At 45.8% G+C, this 23,069-nt stretch overlaps 1 protein-coding gene across 2 annotated transcripts in view; it reads left to right on the plus strand.

The window, feature by feature from the left end:
- The window catches only part of FAM13C (family with sequence similarity 13 member C), an 866,698-nt gene that overhangs the window by 346,338 nt on the left and 497,291 nt on the right, over positions 1-23,069 (plus strand). For both annotated transcript variants that reach the window (XM_086922448.1, XM_086922449.1), the window contains exon 4: positions 15,270-15,388. In XM_086922448.1, the coding sequence (XP_086778574.1) occupies positions 15,270-15,388 (119 nt within the window). The remainder of the gene's footprint in view (positions 1-15,269; positions 15,389-23,069) is intronic.

A 23,069-nucleotide genomic window follows, 5' to 3' on the forward strand; every position in this document is an offset into this window, starting at 1 on the left:
CTTCTATTTCATTAAACAAATTCTGACATGCAGTCTCCCAAGATGGCCACCAGAGACAAAAGAGCCCAAATATCACCCAGATGTAGCCCAAGTATAGCCCAATGACAGAATGTCCCAGAGTGCTCTAAAAAACAACTAGAGCGCTAGCAGTCATACTTATTACAAAGGTATGGCACACCTGAAGCCATCTTGATTGGAATAAAGTGGTAACTCTTAAAACATTTAATTTAAAAAGAAACAAAATGAGGGGGTATATTTTAACATAGAAAGTATGATTAGTGCTGCAGAAAGAAAAATTAGGGCACATTTTGAGTGACTTCTCAAATCCTCTTCTATTTCATTAAAAAATTCTGACATGCAGTCTCCCAAGATTGCCACCAGAGACAAAAGAGCCCAAATGTAGCCCAAATATCACCCAGATGTAGCCCAAGTATAGCCCAATGACAGAATGTCCCAGAGTGTTCTAAAGAACAACTAGAGCGCTAACAGTCTTACTTATGACAAAAGTATGGCACACCAGAAGCCATCTTGATTGGAATGAAGTGGTAAGTCTGAAAACATTTAATTTAAAACGGAACAAAATGAGGGGGCTCATTTTGCCATAGAAAGTATGATTAGTGCTTCAGAAAGAAAAATTAGGGCACATTTTGAGTGACTTCTCAAATCCTCTTCTATTTCATTAAAAAAATTCTGACATGCAGACTGAAACATGCACTTTGAACACCAACGGCAGAGTTCCCTGGTTAGCAGTAGCTTTACTACAGTGATCTAATGAGCAACTAGAGTGCTAACATTCAGAATTTATGGCAAATGTGTGACACATCTGAATGCCTTCTTGATGGAACCAAAGTAAACAAGCATTGAAAATGCAATAGATCTCGCCCTTGTTTAAGTTAAAGCCATTCTGTTTGTAATGAGGTGGCTTTTTAGCTTTGGTTTTATTAGTGTTTTTAAAACTTTCATGTAAATAACATGCATATGTATGCATATATGTATATGTATGCATGCATTTATATTTGTATTATATAGATATGCAGATGATATATTTTATACATGTATGTATATATATATTCACTGAAAAAACCATAGGTTATAGACCATATATAGTTAGGAATTAGCATTTACAAAACCTTGAAAATTCACTGAAAAAACCATTGGTTATAGACCATATATAGTTAGGGATTAGCATTTACAAAACCATAATTTACTCGCATAAAACCATTGAAATTCGCATATATAGTTAGTTGCACTAACTATATATCGCGCACCCGCAATCCACTGCTGATGATGTCACATATTACATCATTCATGACATGGTCAGTGACATCACTGATGACATCACTGATGACATCACTGATGACTGATGACTGTAACCGGGACTCTGCTGTCAAACGGGTTGCAGGCAATAAATGCGCTAGCAACCCTTTTGACAGCAGAGTCCCGGTTACGGCCCACAGCCCTGATTCAGTCAGGCCTCGCCAGTATTACTCGCTGCCCAGACGGAAGAAACATTCAGTAACCTTGGACCATCGAGTCTTAAAACAGGATTTCAACTACGTCTTCCTGCCTGAGCTTAAGTCACTGTTCCTATCGACAACCCCGTCCTGATGACGATCCCGACTAATGGGGATCGAAACGCCGTCGACTAGACAGCTTGAATTTTACGACGCATTTCACGTCTTGTGCTCCCATACAAATAATTGTGTTTCAAGTGATTGTTACTTGTCTCTGTTGGGGCCATTATTTGATGTTTATACCTTGATTAATGTGTCGCCTTTGCTGTTGTTTTTAACACTTGCACACCCACTTGTCACTGATTGTATATAGCACCTGCACCAAGTGTCACCGGGTTGTCACAAGATCCACTCTGTACAGTGCTGCTTTAACTGTATTGACCCTTGAAAGTTTTTTCCTATTGCTTTTGAAAATAAGATTACCCTTTCTGAAAAGCCTTTGACTCCTTGGTTTTCCTTTCTTTGTAATGCATATTGCATACATTTCCAAAACTGTCTTCGCATAATACCTGTTGGGAACTGTCTTTACTCACATGATACACCCATCCCAACGAGGTTTATGGGTCTTCTCCTGTTGTTCTCATACTTAGTCGCTGATAGGCATGAATATCAGATTCTTATCGATCACTTTATGTTGCAGGAGTTGAAAACACAACAGCCCTTGACCATTTATCTTTACTGCGTTCCTGCGTATTATACCTTTTAACCGTCATGTAATTGGACTGCTTTATTTCACTTGCCTTTTACTGATTCGAAAACAGTGGCTATTATTCAAAACTTTACCAATGTAGGTACTACTACCATGTTTTTTTAAAAAAACCTTTATTGTGAAAATGTCAGTATACAAATACGGGCCTATAACCACGTGGGCCGGCCACGGAGCAAACTGGAATCGTATATGATGAGGGAACATTTACACTGTAGAAGAACGTAACGGGCGACCCATTAGATTGCAAGAACTAAGGTGTCTAACATTTGCGGAATCGGTGGACGTACATTTTATAATTAAAGTACAACAGGGCCAGTTACAATAAAATTATCTAGATATACATTTGCGGGCAAGTACCATGGGTGACGTTAATTCGAACTTTCAATAGTACAGTAATCAATAACACATCAGAACTTAATATCAATAGGGATGTCAAAATGTTCAATCAATTCTCGTCCCCGCCCGCCATGTGCTTCAAAACTGCATACGTATCTCGTGACATCAAGGTTGGGCAACCAGTACACAACAAGGAGTTACGAGTCCCATTTATACCGGCGCCATATTGGGCGAGGCCGGGCAGGTCCAGGATATAGTCAAAATGTCTCCACCAACCAGCGGTCGGACCAGAACCATTTTCGGCAGTCCAAAAATGTTCCGTTAAATGACAACAGAAGAAATAGGCAACAAGAACAATCAGTCAAAAGAGGGGACGCTTTCGTGAATGGGGCCCATGCCCTAGCAGGCAAGCGTCCGAGTTCCAAGGTGTCCCAGAGCCATTTTAGTGGACCAGGCCCAAATCCAAAGAGCTGGCCGCCATTTTGAGAGTCTTGTTGCAGCCGGCTATCGCTGCACCACAAGAGTAGCCGCAATTCAGCTAGATGGCGGGTGAGTCACTGTACCGCAAAAGCGGGCGGAACTCAGCTGAAAGGCGAGTGAAACGCTAAGAGGCACCCCACTGCAGATGAGGTGCCTCCACCTGGGGAGGAGGGAGAGGCCCGTTTGCGCTGCCTCCCCCCCCCCCCCCCCGGGCACCCCGCGCCGTCTTTCGGCGCAGCATTGTAGGATGGCCACACCAGTGAAACTTGCTGGACACCACCTCGGTGCCATCCGGATCTCGGCGCGTTCAAGTCACTGTACCGCAATAGCGGGAGAAACTCAGCTGGATGGCGGGCGAGACGCTGTACCGCAAGAGTGGGCGGAACTCAGCTGGATGGCGGGCGAGATGCTGTACCGCAAGAGCGGGCGGAACTCAGCTGGATGGAGGGTGAGACACTGTGCCGCAAGAGCGGGCAGAACTCTGCCAGAAGGCGAGTGAAACGCTAAGAGGCGCCCCACTGCAGATGAGGTGCCTTCACCTGGGGAGGCGGAAGAGGTCCGTTTACGCCGCCCCCCCCCCCCCCCCGGGCACCCCACGCCGTCTTTCGGCGCAGCATTGTAGGATGGCCACACCAGTGAAACTTGCTGGACACCACCTCAGTGCCATCCGGATCTCGGCGCTTGTGCTGCCTTCGGCATACTGTAGCAGCAAGAGTGACCGCAACTCAGCTGGACACGCCGTCTTTCGGCGCAGCATTGTAGGATGGCCACACCAGTGCGGCAACTTGCTGGACACCACCTCAGTGCCATCCGGATCTCGGTAAGTTGTGCTGCCTTCGGCCTATTCGCACATCGGTCCGCTACTGACGCCGCCTCACAGGCCAACTGATTTTGTAGGCTTTTTATAGCCCAAAGCCGCATAACAGGTTATGTGACTTGTTTATAAAACTTTTCATTGGTTCATTTTACTTTTGGTTTCCTAATGATGAAATGGTTGATCATATGACCTAAAAATAACACTTTTCATTGGATTAAAACATTTTTTTTTCCCAAACGATGAAAGCCCCACCTTTTTTTTTCTCACTCGGCAATCCAAAAAGGTTCAGTTAGATGACAACAGAGGGGACAGGCAACAAGAACCATCACTCAAAAAAGGGGAGGGCAAGTTCTTCCCTACCGGGTCACGTTGGGGCTCCACCTGAACTCATCGAATTGATAGTCTACAGTGTTTCTGGATGTTTCAGACTGAAGCTGGCGTCAGCATGAGAGCACCACCATCTCGTAGCTCCGTCGTGGCCATTCCGCAAGCAATCATGGCAGCCGCTCCCCACCGGAAGCCTGCGGGAGTCGGGGGCCCCCAAGACTTTTGTAGAATCTTCAAGGCTGAGGGGACGCTTTCGAGAATGGGGCCCAAGCCCTAGCAGACAAGCGTCCGAGTTCCAAGGTGTCCCAGGGCCATTTTAGTGGACCAGGCCCAAATCCGAAGAGCCGGACGCCATTTTAAGAGTCCTGTGACAGCCGCCTATCGCTGCACCGCAAGAGTGGGCGCAACTCAACTAGATGGTGAGCGAGACGCTGTAGCCGCAAGAGCGGGTGGTAAACAGCTGAATGGCGGATGAGGCACAGTGTAGCAAAAGCGGGCGGAATGGCAACTGAAACGGTAAAGGGGCGCCCCATTACAGCAGACGAGCCTCCACCTGGGGAGGCCCATTCACGCCGCCTCCCCTCCCCCCCCCCCCGGGGCGCCCCACGCCATTTTTCGGCACAGCATTGTAGGATGCCAAGACCAGTGCGGCAAGTTAAGGACATCACCTGGGTGCCGTCCAGATCTCAGCGCGTTGTGCTGCCTTCGGACTATTCGCACAAAAGACTGCTACTGACGAGGCACAGTGCAGCAAAAGCGGGCAGAAAACCGCTGAATGGCAAGTGAAACGCTAAAGGGGCGCCCCACTACAGCAGACAAGCCTCCACCTGGGGAGGCCCGTTCACGCCCCCCCCCCCCCCGGGGCGCCCCACGCCGTTTTTCGGAGCAGCATTGTAGGATGCCAAAACCAGTGCGGCAAGTAAAGGACATCACCTGGGTGCCGTCCAGATCTCAGCGCGTTGTGCTGCCTTCGGACTATTCGCAAGACAGACCGCTACTGACCATTGTTGCTTCTTCTGTTTTAAAAAATTTTTTTAACGTGTTTACTGTTTATGGTGCGTTGTATATATTTATAAGTTATTAAAGTGTTATAATCCTACTACTTTGTTGGAGTGCTATATATTTTTAATGTGACACATAATTGTGAAGACTTTGATGTACAAAAAGGCATCCCTGGAATCTTCCGCTTCAGGCTCCGTCCCACACACCCTCACAGTGAGAATCTCCTCCCCAATCACAATACAGGATCGTTATCAGATAGTAGGAACGCGTGTGGTGTGACGGATCTCATCCGGTGGGGCCTTGATCTACTGTAACTCCTTTGAAGAGGGGTTATTCTTTACAGTTGAGGCCATAAGCTACATCCGCAGGGCTAGGTGATAGCCCTGGACCGGCCTGGACAATCAGACACAAAGGAAGAGGAATGTCAGAGGGTGCGGTAGTGAATAGGGTGAAAGGGTGGTGTCGGGCGGGCACAGGGTGTGATTCTCAGGGAAGAGCAGCGCAGATGGGGGAGGTTTATGGCCCATGCATAAGACAGAGAGCGGGGGTGACCAGTGCGTGGGGGAGATGCTTGCGAGGGTGGGGAGCCATGCTGAGGATCGGCGGCATGCAGAGAGTGGGTCTGGTCAAGGCATCTAAAATGGCTGCCGTGCACGACAAAAGTGTGGCATTGGAAAAAAAGCAAGATGGCGCAGACAATGTTTATCAATATGAATTAATTTATAACAATTATATTTAACAATATATTTACTCGCAGTGTCAAAATGGCGGTCAACACTTCCTGATTTCCTTCGAATCGAACGTTAACAGACGTCACAATCGGCGGCGTGCAGAGAGTGGGTCTGGTCAAGGCATCTAAAATGGCTGCCGTGCACGACAAAAGTGTGCCATTGGAAAAAAAGCAAGATGGCGCAGACAATGTTTATCAATACGGATTAATTTATAACAATTATTTTTAACAATATATTTACTCGCAGTGTCAAAATGGCGGTCAACACTTCTTGATTTCCTTCGAATCGAACGTTAACAGACGTCACGCAGCAAAAAAAAAAAACGCTCACGCGCAGCCGCTGGAAGACAAGTATCAACATATATGAGCATCCTCAGCTACCCTCAGAAAACATAGGGGGTCAGGATACGTCTCCCGTACCCCCTTATACCCATTTCTCACATTGTTTTTCCTCCATCTTGTAATTTAATTAAAACGAAACACAAAATGGCGAATTCCCGTTTCGCGTCCCGGTTCACTACCCGGTTCGCTAACCGGAAAGCGCTTCTACCGCAAAAAAACAATATTTTTTTATTTGCCCCACGGGACCCTTTAATAACCCCAACATCATTCCTAGGGGGTCAAGAAGGGTCTACCTTGCCCCCTTTCATTAAATGCCCCCTTCGTTTTTCTCCTCCTCTTGTCTCTCGATCCTACCGAGAGACAAGATGGCGGCCGCTCCGGAATGTTTAGAATGTTGACAGACACCGGAGAGCCAATCAGCTTCGCTTCGCAAAGTTTCGTTACGCGAAAAGTTCGCGAACCGGAGCGCTACCCGGGACGCTGTCACAGATATATCTGTTTTTTAAAACGTTAATTTCTCAAAATCCACTGGAGCACATATATTGAGACTCAGCAAAGGCACATCAGGCTAACAGTCCCTACAATTTTGCCAAGTTTCGTGCAAATCCATTCAGCCGTTCGAGCTAAAAGTGAGGCCAAACGCCCCATGGAAAACTCAATGTTAAAAACGTGTTTTAGGACCCCCCTTTTTTCTCGGCCCCCCCTTGACGAAACCCCCCAAATTTTCAGGGGCTGCTCAGAAACAAAATGTGCCATTTTCCTGAAAATTTCAGCCGATTCCGTCCACAAACGCCAAAGTTATTAGACATAGAATTTTCAAAAGTCCCATAGAGAAAAAATCCTAACTATATATACCTACTGGCGACCGCCAGTAGGTAATATATACACATACATATTTATAAATGCATATATATATATGTGTATATGTGTGCGTGTAGAGAGAGGTAGAGAGGTAGAGGTGTAGAGGTAGAGACTAGTAGAGAGAGGTAGAGAGGTAGAGAGTAGAGAGTGAGTAATAGAGAGTGAGTAGTAGAGAGTAGTAGAGAGCAGTAGAGCGAGTAGCAGAGAGTGAGCAGTAGATAGTAGAGTGAATAGTAGAGTGAGTAGTAGAGAGTAGTAGAAAGTGAGTAGTAGAGAGTGAGTAGTAGAGAGTAGTTGAGTGAGTAGTAGAGAGCAGTAGAGAGTGAGTAGTAGAGAGTAGTAAAGAGTGAGTAGTAAAGAGTGAGTAGTAGAGAGTGAGTAGTAGAGAGTAGTAGAGAGTGAGTAGTAGAGAGAGAGAATAGTAGAGAGTAGTAGAGAGTGAGTAATAGAGAGAGTAGTAGAGAGAGAGTAGTAGAGTGAGTAGTAGAGAGTAGTAGAGAGTGAGTAGGAGAGTGAGAAGTAGAGAGTGAGTAGTAGAGAGTAGTAGAGAGTAGTAGAGAGTGAGTAGTAGAGAGTAGATAGAGAGAGTAGTAGAGAGTAGTAGAGAGTGAGCAGTAAAGAGTGAATAGTTGAGAGAGAGTAGTAGAGAGTGAGTAGTAGAGAGTAGAGAGTAGTAGGGAGTTAGTAGAGAGTAGTAGATAGTGAGTACTAGGGAGTGAGTAGTAGAGAGAGAGTAGTAGAGAGTAGTAGAGTAGTAGAGAATGAGGAGTAGAGAGTGAGTATTAGAGAGTAGTGGAGTAGTAGAGAGTAAGTAGTAGAGAGTAATGGAGAATATTCCAAACTTTGGCACAGCACACCTTGCACAATAAGTCCAATCAGATCATATCACTTAGAGTCCTTTTTGAAGCGCTGAATCTTGGTGTATATTCAAATGCTTTTATTTTCCTTAGGTTTATGTACCACAGTCAGCCGACGCATTTCGTTCTATCCAACAGAACTTCTTCAGGGCGCTCTTAATTTCTTCAAGTTATGTCGGCATCCTGTTGTCATATAACTAGATATTTCTTTCAAATGTTAGACGAGACGGAAGTACATTCTTATTCAAAGTGACTAGGTATCAATTTTACACGCACAATTCAGGCAAACTTGAGTAATTTATAGCATCCTCAAAGTCAGTCTTTCAAAAATTCCAAAGTATAGGACATGATAATCCAAATCCAAATGTTTCTCAAGAAAAGTCATTTTCAATCGTTCGGAATATCGGCGTTTGGGCAGATATGACCCAGGGACCCCCAGTATGCAAGGGGAATTAGTCCCCCCTCTGCAAACGCGCCAGTGGCCTGCATTGCAGAGAGGTGTAAAAAGGGGCATAGTCTCATTACACCTCTGTGCAATGCAGCCCTCTGGCGCATACTGGAGGGTTCAGGTGGGCTAGTTTGCCCCCAGGGACCCCCAATATGCAAGGGGAATTAGTTCCCCCTCTTCAAACATGCACGGGGCTGCGTTGCAGAGAGGTGTAAAAAAGGGTGTGGCCTCATTACACCTCTCTGCAATGCAGCCCATCTTTCGGAATATCGGCGTTTGGGCAGATGTGACCCAGGGACCCCCAGTATGCAAGGTGAATTAGTTCCCCCTCTGCAAACGCGCCAGGGGGCTGAGTTGCAGAGAGGTGTAACAAGGGGCATAGCCTCATTACACCTCTGCAATGCAGCCCCCTGGTGCATACTGGAGGTTCCAGGTGGGCTAGGTGGCCCCCACTGGCCCCCAGTATGCAAGGGGAATTAGTTCCCCCTCTTCAAACATGCACAGGGGCTGCCTTGCAGAGAGGTATAAAAAGGGCGTGGCTTCATTACACCTCTCTGCAATGCAGTCCCCTGGCGCATACTGGATATTCCTGGTGGGCTTTCAGGTCTTATATAGTTAGGAATTAGCATTAAAAAAAACTTTGAAAATTCACTGAAAAAAACATAGGTTTCAGGCCCTATATAGTTAGGAATTAGCATTTAAAAAACCTTTAAAATTCACTCAAAAAACTATAGGTTTTAGGGGTGTTATAGTTAGCTGGACATTTCACTCATACAAAACCATTGAAATTACTCCTATGTAGTTAGTTGTACTAACTATATTTCGCGCACCCGCAGTCCACTGCTGATGATGTCACATATTACATCATTCATGACATGGTCAGTGACATCACTGATGACATCTCAAATGACATCACTGATGACATCACTGATTTAAAGGTATTTAAATTGTATCAGTCAAAATAGTGCCATCACCAATGCTTCCCTTGGCCCCAGAAGGGTCGGCACCCATTCTGTGTTCTCCAGTGCGCCCGCATGGTTTTCCCAGTGTTCTCGCAGCTGTGGGAGGGAGTAAGGTGTATGCAGCACTAGGGATTTATGGAGTATAGATATTTGACTCCTGTGAGGAAGGGGGCCCATTGTCAATATAGCCTGAAGAGGATTAAGCTCTGGTAGGTCTGTAGGCGTACCAAGGAAGGGCCTAAGTGTATGTCTAAGTTACAGCAATAGAACTGTGTACATTCTAGCAAGAATTTGTCTTGGAGGTCTGCGTATGATTTGTTGTCCCGAAGTCGCACATCTGCCACACACACAGATTGGTGACACCCAAGGTGTCCCAGCCTTGGAACCCCTCCATTGATGCAACCTCCGGTAGAAGATTGCCATGCCACAGGGGCATTTTCAGTGTCAGATCCCAGCCACCACCCCATGTTTCTCAGTGATGCCCCCAAACCCTCACTGTTGCTTTTGTCAATGGGGAGTCATGGACAGACACCCACATGTAGGCAAATGAATTTTTAAAATAATTTAATTTAAATTAACCCTATTCATTACTTTCTAATTTTAAAATAAATATAAACATTATATTTTAGATCGGTATTTATTTTAAAATCTTTAAAACATAGTTCTATTCAAATTATATTTATTTAACAACATTAAATAATAATTCAAAATTATGTTCATTATGCTGTAGCATTTTTAAAGTGGTTTTAAAAAATTAAATACATATATAAAATTAGTTTATTTTAAAGTGTAACATAAAAATATTTGTGCTTTTTTGTTTTGTTTAATAAACATTTTGCATTGTCCCTGTACTTTACCATAGGGTGGTCTCAGGGAGACTGTAAGGTTATAACCCCCCAAGCTGAGAAGAGGTACGCCCTCTTTCTTCAAAGGCTGTCTGACGAGAAGGCTCACTTGTATTATTATTCCAATGTTATGTTATATGAATTTGAATAGCGCACAACTCACATGGAAGGGTATCCTGGTGCTGAACCTAAGTGGGTTGTTAAGCAAAGGGACCAACAAAGGTTTGTCAAAAGATCTGAAATTGTGAGACATTAGGCGAGATCTTCTCTTGGGAGAGCAATGATGAAAAAAAATGTTGTCAAGGCTATGAAGACAAGAGGGAAGATTTATCAATATTTCACGCAACTCAGCAATACACCTTGCTGTGCTTCGTTAACCCCTTTGCTGCGGTGGCTATTCCGCCGTAGCGCTAAGGGGGAGGGGCGGCCGCGCGGCGGTTCCGTGCTTGTGACGGAACCGCTCCGTCACGGCTCGCGGGTGAGCTGTGCTTGTGACGGAACGGTTCCGTCACGAACCCGCCCGCCCAATAAATCGTCAGCGCAGGCGCAGAATTCGCACCGCGCAGGCGTGGTGAGCGGGCCGTGACGTGTACTATTGAGAAATATATTTGCTCATCATCACACCCATAAAGATATTCACTCACCCAAACAACTGTTAGAACATGTAGTTTTAACTTCATATATCTAGTGAATCAACTATTCACACATCTTTGGGCAGTCACACACCCCCCACCGAACCACACACACATTCACTCTCCCATACAAATACTCAGTTAACTAATCAATAACTAATATAGACTTTCACATAGCTAGTAACCAACTGGAGAACCAATTTACACAACAACTGACACAGTGATACAGATATTCAAACAGTTTAGTCACTATCCACTATATTTAGTGAGACACTATAAATTGGTCAAGTAAACAGTCAATTACACTGCTACTAAATCCTCCATCCAAATATTTATTTTTATATATCCCCTCATTCTTCAATGCAAATTGCTATATATATATAATGCATATTTAAATAAAGAAGCAAACCACATTCACTGGATGATGTCATCAGTGATGTCATCAGTGATGTCATTTGAGGTGTCATCAGTGATGTCACTGACCATGTCATGAATGATGTAATATGTGACATCATCAGCAGTGGATTGCGGGTGCGCGAAATATAGTTAGTACAACTAACTATATAGGAGCAATTTCAATGGTTTTGTATGAGTGAAATGTCCAACTAACTATAAAACCCCTAAAACCTATAGTTTTTTGAGTGAATTTTAAAGGTTTTTTAAATGCTAATTCCTAACTATATAGGGCCTGAAACCTATGTTTTTTCAGTGAATATATATATAATTGATTTCTAAAATTGTATATGAATACAAAAATACTTATTTTGTTTTAAAATGTTTTAATAACACTTTTCATGGAAAAAGAAATATAGTTTTATTTGTGATCTTTCTATTGTTTTTTGTTTATTAAAGCAACACTGTGACGTATTGAAAATCACAGGCAAAATACATTTGTGCGACACGTCTGAAATTCCTTCCTTTGTAAGCAATTCTGGCTTCAACTATCCTGCAGTTCTTGTGTGAATCCTGTCCATAGGTGATTATTTATTTCTCCCCCTGCTGATACCTCTCACACGTTCCCTACACACATAGATGCTTCTTCGGGCATCCATTAGTCTGGTTCACTGGTCTCTCTCGCACACAACTTGATTCCATCTCAGCCCTCGAAGCACACAGGTGTGTGATGTCTCTTTTGGCAGTCACTAGGCCCAATTTCACCATGTCCTCTCTGCAGGTGTATATACCTCTTCATCCACTAGTTGGAGGAGAGCTATTTTGAGGGATTAGGTATGTGGGTGTCCCATAGCGGCTCCCAGCATGGCCCCAACTGCGTCCCAGAAGGATCGAAGAACTGCACAGTCCCACACCATAGGGAGGAAATCACCCAACTGCATAGCGGCAGTGATGGCAGCGAGGGTTGGAGGCCCTAGGCATGCTCAACTAGCAGTAGTGGGTCAAGTATATGCAGTGCAGGTATTTAAATTGTATCAGTCAAAATAGTGCCATCACCAATGCTTCCCTTGGCCCCAGAAGGGTCGGCACCCATTCTGTGTTCTCCAGTGCGCCCGCATGGTTTTCCCAGTGTTCTCGCAGCTGTCGGAGGGAGTAAGGTGTATGCAGCACTAGGGATTTATGGAGTATAGATATTTGACTCCTGTGAGGAAGGGGGCCCATTGTCAATATAGCCTGAAGAGGATTAAGCTCTGGTAGGTCTGTAGGCGTACCAAGGAAGGGCCTAAGTGTGTGTCTAAGTTACAGCAATAGAACTGTGTACATTCTAGCAAGAATTTGTCTTGGAGGTCTGCGTATGATTTGTTGTCCCGAAGTCGCACATCTGCCACACACACAGATTGGTGACACCCAAGGTGTCCCAGTCTTGGAACCCCTCCATTGATGCAACCTCCGGTAGAAGATTGCCATGCCACAGGGGCATTTTCAGTGTCAGATCCCAGCCACCACCCCATGTTTCTCAGTGATGCCCCCAAACCCTCACTGTTGCTTTTGTCAATGGGGAGTCATGGACAGACACCCACATGTAGGCAAATGAATTTTTAAAATAATTTAATTTAAATTAACCCTATTCATTACTTTCTAATTTTAAAATAAATATAAACATTATATTTTAGATCGGTATTTATTTTAAAATCTTTAAAACATAGTTCTATTCAAATTATATTTATTTAACAACATTAAATAATGATTCAAAATTATGTTCATTATGCTGTAGCATTTTTAAAGTGGTTTTAAAAAATTAAATACATATATAAAATTAGTTTATTTTAAAGTGTAACATAAAAATATTTGTGCATTTTTGTTTTGTTTAATAAACATTTTGCATTGTCCCTGTACTTTACCATAGGGTGGTCTCAGGGAGACTGTAAGGTTATAAGCCCCCAAGCTGAGAAGAGGTACGCCCTCTTTCTTCAAAGGCTGTCTGACGAGAAGGCTCACTTGTATTATTATTCCAATGTTATGTTATATGAATTTGAATAGCGCACAACTCACATGGAAGGGTATCCTGGTGCTGAACCTAAGTGGGTTGTTAAGCAAAGGGACCAACAAAGGTTTGTCAAAAGATCTGAAATTGTGAGACATTAGGCGAGATCTTCTCTTGGGAGAGCAATGATGAAAAAAAATGTTGTCAAGGCTATGAAGACAAGAGGGAAGATTTATCAATATTTCACGCAACTCAGCAATACACCTTGCTGTGCTTCGTTAACCCCTTTGCTGCGGTGGCTATTCCGCCGTAGCGCTAAGGGGGAGGGGCGGCCGCGCGGCGGTTCCGTGCTTGTGACGGAACCGCTCCGTCACGGCTCGCGGGTGAGCTGTGCTTGTGACGGAACGGTTCCGTCACGAACCCGCCCGCCCAATAAATCGTCAGCGCAGGCGCAGAATTCGCACCGCGCAGGCGCGGCGAGCGGGCCGTGACGGAACCGTTCCGTCACAAGCACAGCTCACCCGAGGCTTGTGACAGAACGGTTCCGTCACAAGCATGCAAGGGGTTAAAGGGAGAGGTCAGGAATGTGCAGGATGGTTGGTGGATACGTTGTAACACCCACGCTCCACCCATGTACTGCCTCCCTCAGGCAGAGTAGCACAAGGCAGTGACTTGGTCTGCCTTGAGTTACTCCAGGTTTTGGAAGGGAATAGTGTGTGTCTTGAGAAGAGACTGAACCAGAAAGACATTTCAGAAGATGTGGTTTTAAGAAGTTCAGAAAGAGAGTGCACAGTAAAAGTGGAGTTGGTTACAAAAAAAAAACTAATTGGGGGGACTACAGCACAAGAGGTTTGGGTATAGATGAAAAGTCAAGTTGATTGGCCAGAATTGGTAATTGGAGGCAGTTGTTATGAGAATAGACGTTTTACATAAGCAACATTTTACCCACGTGATGTCTCGCCGTGTTAGCTATGGTCACTAAAATGTGACACTAACCTGTGCCAACAATTAAATAGACAAAATAAACTTGTTTTATACTATCTGTTTAGCCATCTATCCATATGTGAGGCAGAAAAAGCTTCTAACGTGAAGCGAGCCACACACATACCACCTATCATTGTTTAACGTGGGCTGCTATTGCGTCTCATGTACATTTTAAAATTATATTTTTTAGGCAATAAATAATAAACTTAATAATACATTTCTAAAAACAAATGTTCCCATAGCTGGCAGTTTTCAAAATAGACGTAAACCCTTTGAAATGTCTTTGCAGGGTGAATTTTAAAAGCGGAGACCTCATATTGGCAACATCTGTGACAGTGTGGAAGGCTGCGGTCATTTCTGTGGGCAGCCTTCACCTTGGTTTCTTCCAGGCTGACCTGTTCCCTGGAGGACTAGACCACTTTGCGCGCTATACAAGTGACATTCTGAAACTGCTCCCAATTAAGATTTATTTTTTTCAAACTCTGCTCGTATGACCCTGAGCTTATCAAGTAGACGTTGCTGCGGAAATTTCAAGGAAGGGTTGCCACACAAAAAAACAAGAGCAGCCCCATCAGCGCAGTCCCAAAGGGAGTGTGACCTCGAATGAAGTACAAACATTCAAACACACAACAGATAAGCAATGTGCGAAGGACAGTAGAAATGGGCATCGCGGGTCTACGTTTTATAGTCATATGAATGACTCCAATGAAGCCAGGGTAGGTTTGCCGCAGAGATAAGCATCTGGGCGGTACTGTGCGTGGAGAAAGTACAGAACTGCGCATGCTATACGGGCCAACGTTTCCAGCAGGTTCCAGACCATCAATATCATTTTATCATGGGGGTTTCCCAGAACAGACCGCATTACCGTCACAAACCCTGCCTTTTTCTGTGCCTTTGAATAGTCCCAGAAACTGCACGTGTGCATAGATTTGCTTTTTGCTTTCATTTCAGCACACGTTTTGTGTAAACTGGGGAGGGAGGTATCCGTTTTCTGTCCTCTGCCTTATCTGCTCATGTGCATTTATATGCTCTATCTCTTCTTACAGGAAATGGAGAAAGGACTGCCGTGTTTCTCAGAGCCTTGGGGTACAATGGGAATGCTCCTCAAAGAGCACACACAGCCCACAACACTCAGATGCCAGGACACAGTGGACACTGAGACAAGGTCAGTTAATGTATGTTTGAAATCGTACTGGTATTTCAGCTGCTTACTTAATTGTCCAAAACATCGCAAAACTTAATTTCTGTATTTGTTTATTTTTGTTTGGAGGGGTGGAGGGATTTTTTTGTGCATAATCCTGGCCAATTTAGGTATTATAAGAGTACGCTGCGAATGTTAAATGTTAAATGTTAAATGTTAAATGTCGTATACTTGTAAAGCGCACAGCTGCCCCAGCAAAGGGGCGTCCCAGGGCTGTATACCGCTGGGGAACCCGTCCTGGCTTTCCCTGTGGGATGGTCCCTACTGGGAATCCCCAAGGTGGAGCCAGGCATCCCCGGCGTTGATGGGACCGTTGTGGAGATTAGGCAAGCTAATGCCCAGAGTTGTCGAGTGGGACCCCAGGTTAGAGTAGGCACCGAGGCGAGAATTGTCGAGTCCGCTGACCCTGGTTCACGAACCTGCCGCGTCGGGAATTGAAACCTGGTCCCGGGCCGACTTCTGCTCCCGGGTCTGCCACCTCTAACCAGTGAGCCACACCACTCCACTTTAGTGGGTTTTATCATCTGTCAATTGAACAACAGCAGTTAAACGGTTTATATTGTTGTGTGCACAATTTACCAAGTGGTATTTACCAAAGTGCTAGCCACTCTGCAATTATCATTAAGCTGTATTTTTCAATGCAATTGCTTTTTTGATTTGGTATTAACTTTGGTGCTGTTTGATGAATGTTCACGAAATTCATCAGGCTCTTTATGCATCCTGCTTGGTTTCTTCATTTCAAAATTTGTCATGATCAACCATTTGGGGGGGGGGGTCTAAAAATAGAGACTGTCCATTTCATATTAGAAATATAGCTTTTTGCTGCAACAAAAAAGCTATACGGAATCACATCAAACAAGGCAAGTGCTAAAGGTTTACAGAAAATGTCCTATTTCGTTTTAGTAGAGATCGATTTAGTTTTATTTTTACATCTGAGTTTAAAAAAAGGAGTGTGAAAGGTTTATTTTATGGCCATATTGAAGTCTGAGGTCCAGAACGGTTGGAGACCAACTGTTTACAAACTGATTGAAATTCTGAAAAACAATCTAATTGGAAGAGATAGCTGGTTTCCCATTCATTCCAGCAGTTCTGTAATGGTTTGAGAATGGTTCGAAAACTGCCGCTATCTGATTGGGTGTCACAGATTGAAAACATTGCTCCAGGCGATGCACGAGGCAAACCATTTTCTAAACATTGTAGAACTTGTCTCATGGAATAAAATCACAAGCAATCAAGTGGAGGCCGGAAGCCGTGCCCTGCACCCAGAGTCTCCTGACTGATAAAATGTCACACAGCAGGGTCGGATTGGTAAAGTGGGCACTCTGGCTAAAGTTCCAGCTGTGGGCTGCTTTTTTTGGGCAGCCTGGGCGGTTGATTTTGGCGGTGTCTATGTTGTTCCGATATGGCCAGCCGCCCAGTGGGTGTCTGAGTGGCCTTTCTAGAGGCAGATTTTATCAACGGGCAGAGGTGTCACTCCCTTTCTCTCGCTGGGCTGGCCCATTAATGTATGCATATTGTGCAGAGCAGGGGGCCTGAGCAGAAGTGGCCTCCCTTGTTTTCAGGTGTGTCCAGTGTGAATTAATCTGTGCATTCTTATTAATCTAAGTAAAATTAAGAAAACATGCCTCTGTCAGAGACCCCCCCTTCTTTTTATCAAAACTTTGTAGAAGCAGTGTTTAGCAGAAACGTAATATGCAAACGTGGGCCACTTTTTTTTTAGTATGGCCGGCCCGATTTTTAATCCCAATCCAACCCTGTCACACAGAGCTGGTTCTGCGGTCACAGAAGGCAGGGGACATGTCCTGCACCCCACTGGTGTAACATTAGCTCCCGCTGCCAGTACGGTGCAGGAAGGAGGGTTGGCTGAGTTACGGGGGGATCCTCCACAGAGTGCAGTGCGACTAAAGTGGTCGGTGGTGGGCCTGCGGGGGTGGTTGGGATCCATGTACTTGGCGAGGGGACCTTCAAGTTTCATTACACCTCTCCTGCACCCATAGTCTGAGGTCAAGAAACACGCACAGTGGGACCTAGAAGACTTGGTTTGGCTTAGAACATGGCTGGATTCTGGGACACATTGGAGCAGCCCCTCTGTCATTGTTATAATGGACACTTGTTTCACACCTGTGCTTATTAGCCTTCAAATCATTGCCATTGGGCGTGTTGCTCTAAGTACTTCAATGGAAATAAAGCAAGTTCACAACACACAGAATACACATTTTTCAGCAAAAAGCACAGTACCTGAAACAGTGTCATGATGACATGGAGTGCAAGGTGTTGAACACAGTGTAGTTAAAGCCATTGCCGTGAGCCAAGTGCCCATCGCACATGGTAGGTTCTGGAGGCAAGGTGGGTAGTTAGTTACACTTTGTGGCGGGATGTTATGGGGTCCCGGCCTTGGCACAGCACATTAGTGCATACGCCTAGAAATGCTGCACACAGCCGAAGGCCTTGTAGAGTGGATCTTTTCTTTGAATTAGAGCAAACCACAAAATGGCAAAAGCTTAAAAATCACTGAAAATAAATAAATAGAAATCATGGTTGTTTAGTCAAAAGAGAAATAATGGTTGTTATGAAGAAATTACTGTGAAGTTACTCTAAAAACCTTTAGTTGTAGAACCCTTATGGTTATGCACTGATATTTGCCTGTTGTGTGAACAATACAACCAAAACCCATTTCCATGTCCCCTTAAAAAGGTGAGCTTTGAGCCGTTTCTCAAATAGCTGAATTCTAAAGGTCAGTCATCGCTTAACTAGTCAGTAATTTTTAGATCACAGCTTAAGAAAGTGTATTAAAGTGTTTTTTTCTTCATTCTGGAGTGGAGTGATAATAGGTTTGGAGTAATTGGTTGTTGCAATAATATGATTACTTGATAAATTACTCCGCACTTCAGTCCCAAAGAACTGAACATGTCACTGATACAGTGGCTAATTTTGGTGACCCTTCACTCGTGTGGGTTTTAATACAAAATGTGAGTTTTATTACACAATAAATTGTTTTGATTACCATTTTTTCCAATTTACGATTTGAAAAGTGTGCAGTATGCAAAAAAACAAGTTCCCTTGGGAGATTCTTTGCCACCATGAGAGGTTACCATTTCCTCTGATGTGCCTGTTGGAATGCCTAAATAATAATCTAGAAGTGGGCATAGAATTGGGCCAAATCTCTCTGACAATAACTTTAGGTTGCCATACAGAGTAAGAGGAATCTCCTGTTGCAGTAGCGGCTGGTGTCGTTGAAGATTGGCGGGGCGAGGCTGGGTAGTAAAGGGCCTGGGAGATGACGGACAAAAATAAAAACACAAATCAAATACAAAAAATAACTTACCTGCATCAGCTGCATCCTGCTCTTCTACAGTCCACTGCAGGCACAGGCTCCCAGACTCCCCTGAGGCCAATCCTGATGCTGCTCTCATGAATGAGAGCAGCATCAGGATTGGCCTGAGCACCCTCAATTTGCGCTCCCAGTGAGACTGAGACTGGGAGCCAGTGCCTGCTGTCTCCAACATTGCAATGCAGCTCAGGTTGGAGACCGCTTCAGTGCGCATGTCGGTTTGGGCGTCCTGAGACAGCAGGCCAAACTCACATGCGCACTGATGCCAGTGCATACCACTCCCCCACCAGTGATGGTCATCCCCCTGGCCCACCCCCAAAGACTCTGCTGGAAAAAGACAAATAAAACAATAATAAAACGGGTTTATTATTTTACTTTTCCTTTCCTTGCATTTTGAGGAAGCTAGTGGGGGGGGGGGGAGACTATCCTCCGCCAGAGCGGAAGCGCCACCGATGTCCTTTTATGCTAGTTGTATTGTTAGGCAGGAAAGTGATAATCGTGCTTTAGAATTAGCCACAAGTCTGATCCCAGAGTGAGAAAAGATGAGGAAAATTAACTGAATATATAAAATACTAATTTCCTGAAAAAAAGAAAACGCCACACTGTTCAGTGTGGTCCTTCTGACTAGCAGATCACTGGAACACAAGAACAGTATATTTTGCCTGCGTCCAGCCTCTATTCCACCTTCCCCCTCATTTCTAGGATTTTGAATTTTAGAATAGCTCATTAAATTGAGAACCTGCTGAAGAAATCTTGTCCACATGGATATATATCACTCCTGAATTCCAGCAAAAAAATAGGCATTGTGCCCTTCTAGTCTCACAGTTGTTAAAAGCGCTTATCTCGTATGAAGGAAGGTGGGTTATATAATTCTGTAATTCAATGATGTTACACTCATGATTGCACACTGCTGATATGGTGCCTGTAACACTCCTGCAGCCTTATTCTTGTTTGGGCGATGGTTTCCTTGTTTCACAAAATGCACATAAAACAACTCAAAAACACAATTGACGCAGTTGCCAGTTGTGTGGATTTACTATCTGATTATGAATCAGACCCAAGCATTATTCGCATTGATTATTACTGTAGATTAGCATTTACGTTTCCCACTAGTCCAGCACTTCTGATGCACCCAAGGGCAGACATGGAAAGAGTGATTGCCACTCAACTAACAATCAGAGTTCACATAAAGAGTGCACACGATTATTTATGCCTAGCTTACCCCTAGTGCCAGGGTCACATTGAGGCCCATTGGCACTTCCAGTAATAGCTGTTACCAATTTTCAACTCAGGAATACTTTGTTCTCTTCAGAAGTGTGATGTACAAGTTCTTCACACAGCTCAATCACAGGCTTTTTCCTCTCTCTCTATTGAATGTGTAACAGTGCCCCATGCTAGATTAAAATAATGACTTTCTCTTGGCCAAGCAAGATATCTAGGTATGAGAGGAAGGTGGTTGAAGGGATTGTAGAGATGTGAACTTGACCCATAGTAGCAGGCCCGATCCCCTCCAAGACAGTGTTAGGGCGCGGCCACAAGCGCAAACAAATAAGGTACACTGGAGCCAGAATGTTTACTGTACGCGGGCAACGTGTTACTGCCTGTGCAGCCCATGCCCTCTGCTATTACTGAATGGCCAATGTCACAGGTAGGCTAAACCAAAGCGTCCATGGTGAAGGGTCGATCGTGAAGACCACCCTTCCACATGGTGCTGCCTATCAGATGTCACAGTGCAGAAAATACTACATTCCTTCTCAACCATAGCTTAACAAACAATTCAAACATAGGGGTGAGTATGGGAATATGGGAGATAGTTCTCAGTCTATACAGTCTCTTAGCCAGAGGGATGGTGCATATTAGTAATGGGTTGGGGGGCCCAAAGGGGCCCCTAGCCCCGGGGCCTACCACCCCCGGGGCTTATCTAATATATTTGGGGGTGGGGGCTCACAGCCCCCCTATCCCCGGGGACCCCCACCCCTAATTTTTGCTGCTTTAAAAAAAAACTTGTGTGGGGGGATTCGAGCCCCCCACACGCCCCGGGGACCGCCACCTCCCCGCGGCTCTAAATATTATAATTGGGGTTCCGTGACAGACACCCCAGCCCCAGGGACCACCACCTCCCCGTGGCTTTTGAAATGTTTGGAGGGGGGCCGCGCGGCCCCCCTCCTGGAGCCCTTGATGGCCCTGGGGACTGCCACCCCCAGGGCCGGTTCCTGCAGTGTCCTGGGGTGCCCACCCCCGGGACACTGTAGTTTGCTGTGGCAGGGTGGGAACCTCACAGCTCCCGCCCTGCCATAGCAAACTTGGTTTGGATTTTGAAAGAGGGAGCAGGGAAAATTGCTTTTCCACACGGGGAGCTGCATCTTAGCAGCTCCCAATGTGGAAAAGCAATGCTGGATCCCGATTGACGCGGGGCGCCGGAGCAACCGTGGGGGGATTGGCGACCCCCGCGGTCCCCAACGGAGAGGGCCAGCCCCGGGGGATGGGGTTCCCGGGGCTACAAGTGGCTGGGGAGGGGGGCCACGCGGGCCCTCCCTAAAATGTAATGTAAAAAATAAAAAACATAGGCCGGCTCGGAGGATGGGGTCCCCAGGGCCATAAGTCACCTGAGGAGGGGGGCAACGTAGGCCCCCTCCCAAAAAATTAAAATAAAAAAAAGGCCATGTCCCAGGGGATGGGGTCCCCGGGGCCGATTAAGGCCTCGGGAATGGGTCCAAATGGCCCCCTTCCAAATTTTTTAATAAAAAAAAAATAGGGGTCAGACCCTGGGAGATGGGGTCACCAGGGCCCATAAATTAGAAAAAGAAGGGGGCCACAAGTCCCCCTTCTTAAAAAAAAGAAAATAATGAAAGACCGGCATCGCGCCGGTTGCCATGCCCCCTCCTTGAAGCACTCTGCAAATGCACCCCCTGGCACGTTTGCGGATGGGGAATGAATTCCCCTTGAATACTGGGGGTCCCTAGGGGACAACTAGCCCACCAGGAACCTCCAGTAGGCACCAGAGGGCTTCGTTGCTGAGAGGTGTTCTGAGGCCACGTCCCTTTTTACACCTCTTTGCAACACAGCTCTGTGGCGCCTAATGGAGGTAGCTGGTGGGCTAGTTGCACCCCAGGGACGCTCAGGCTTCAAGGGGAGTTAATCCCCCAACTTAAAACGCGCCACAGGGTGCGTTTGCACAGTGGTGAAGGGAGGGGGCGGAGCCTGAGGGGACATGTGTGCAAACAAGCCCTGTGGCGCGTTTTAAGTTGAGGAATTAATACCTCTTCAATCCTGAGGGTCCCTGGGGGCCAACTAGCCCACCAGGTACCTCCAGTAAGCGCCACAGATCTGGGTTGCAGAGTGTTGTAAAAAGGGGCGTGGCCTCTGAACACCTCTCTGCAACACAGTTCTCTGGCGCATACTGGAGGTACCTGGTGGGCTACTTGGCCCCCAGGGACCCTCAGGATTGAGGAGGAATTAATTCTCCAACTTAAAACGTGCCACTGGGCATGTTTGCAGACATGTCACCTCAGTCCACGCCCCCTTCCTTCACCATTGTGCAAACACGCCCCGTGGTGAGTTGTAAGTTGGGGAATTAATTCTCTTTCAATACTGAGGGCCAACTAGCCCAACAGGTATCTCCAGTATGCGCCAGGGACCTGCGTTGCAGATAGGTGTTCAGAGGCCACGCCCCTTTGTACACCTCTCTGCAAGACAGCTCTGTGGCGCGTACTGGAGGTACCTAGCGGGCTAGTTTGAGCCTAGGGACCCTTAGGATTCAAGGGGACTTAATCTCTCAACTTAGAACGGCCACAGGGCGTGTTTACACAGTGGTGAAGGGAGAGGACGGGCCTGAGGTGAAGTGTGCAAACACGCCCTTTGGCGCATTTTAAGTTGGGGAAATAATTCCCCTTCAATCCTTAGGGACCCTGGGGCCAACTAGCCCACCAGGTGCTTTCAGTAAGCGCCACTGCTCTGCGTTGCAGAGAGGTGGTGCAGGCTGTGCCCCTTTTTACACCTCTCTGTAATTGCGCTTACTGGAGGTACCTAGTGGGCTAATTTGCCCCCAGGGACTCTGAGGATTGAAGGGTACTTAATCTCCCAGCTTAAACTGGCCAAAGGGCGTGTTTACACAGTGGGGAATGAAGGGGACGGGGCCTGAGGTGACGTGTGCAAACATGCCCTACGGTGCGTTTTAAGTTGGGGAAATAATTCCCCTTCAATCCTGAGGGCCCCTGGGGGCTAACTAGCCCACCAGGTGCTTTCAGTAAGCGCCACTGCGCTGCGTTGCAGAGAGGTCATCCAGGCCGTGCCACTTTTTACACCTCTCTGCAA

The sequence above is a fragment of the Lissotriton vulgaris genome, chromosome 5, assembly GCF_964263255.1.
Source record: "Lissotriton vulgaris chromosome 5, aLisVul1.2, whole genome shotgun sequence".
In the NCBI taxonomy this organism is placed as follows: domain Eukaryota; kingdom Metazoa; phylum Chordata; class Amphibia; order Caudata; family Salamandridae; genus Lissotriton; species Lissotriton vulgaris.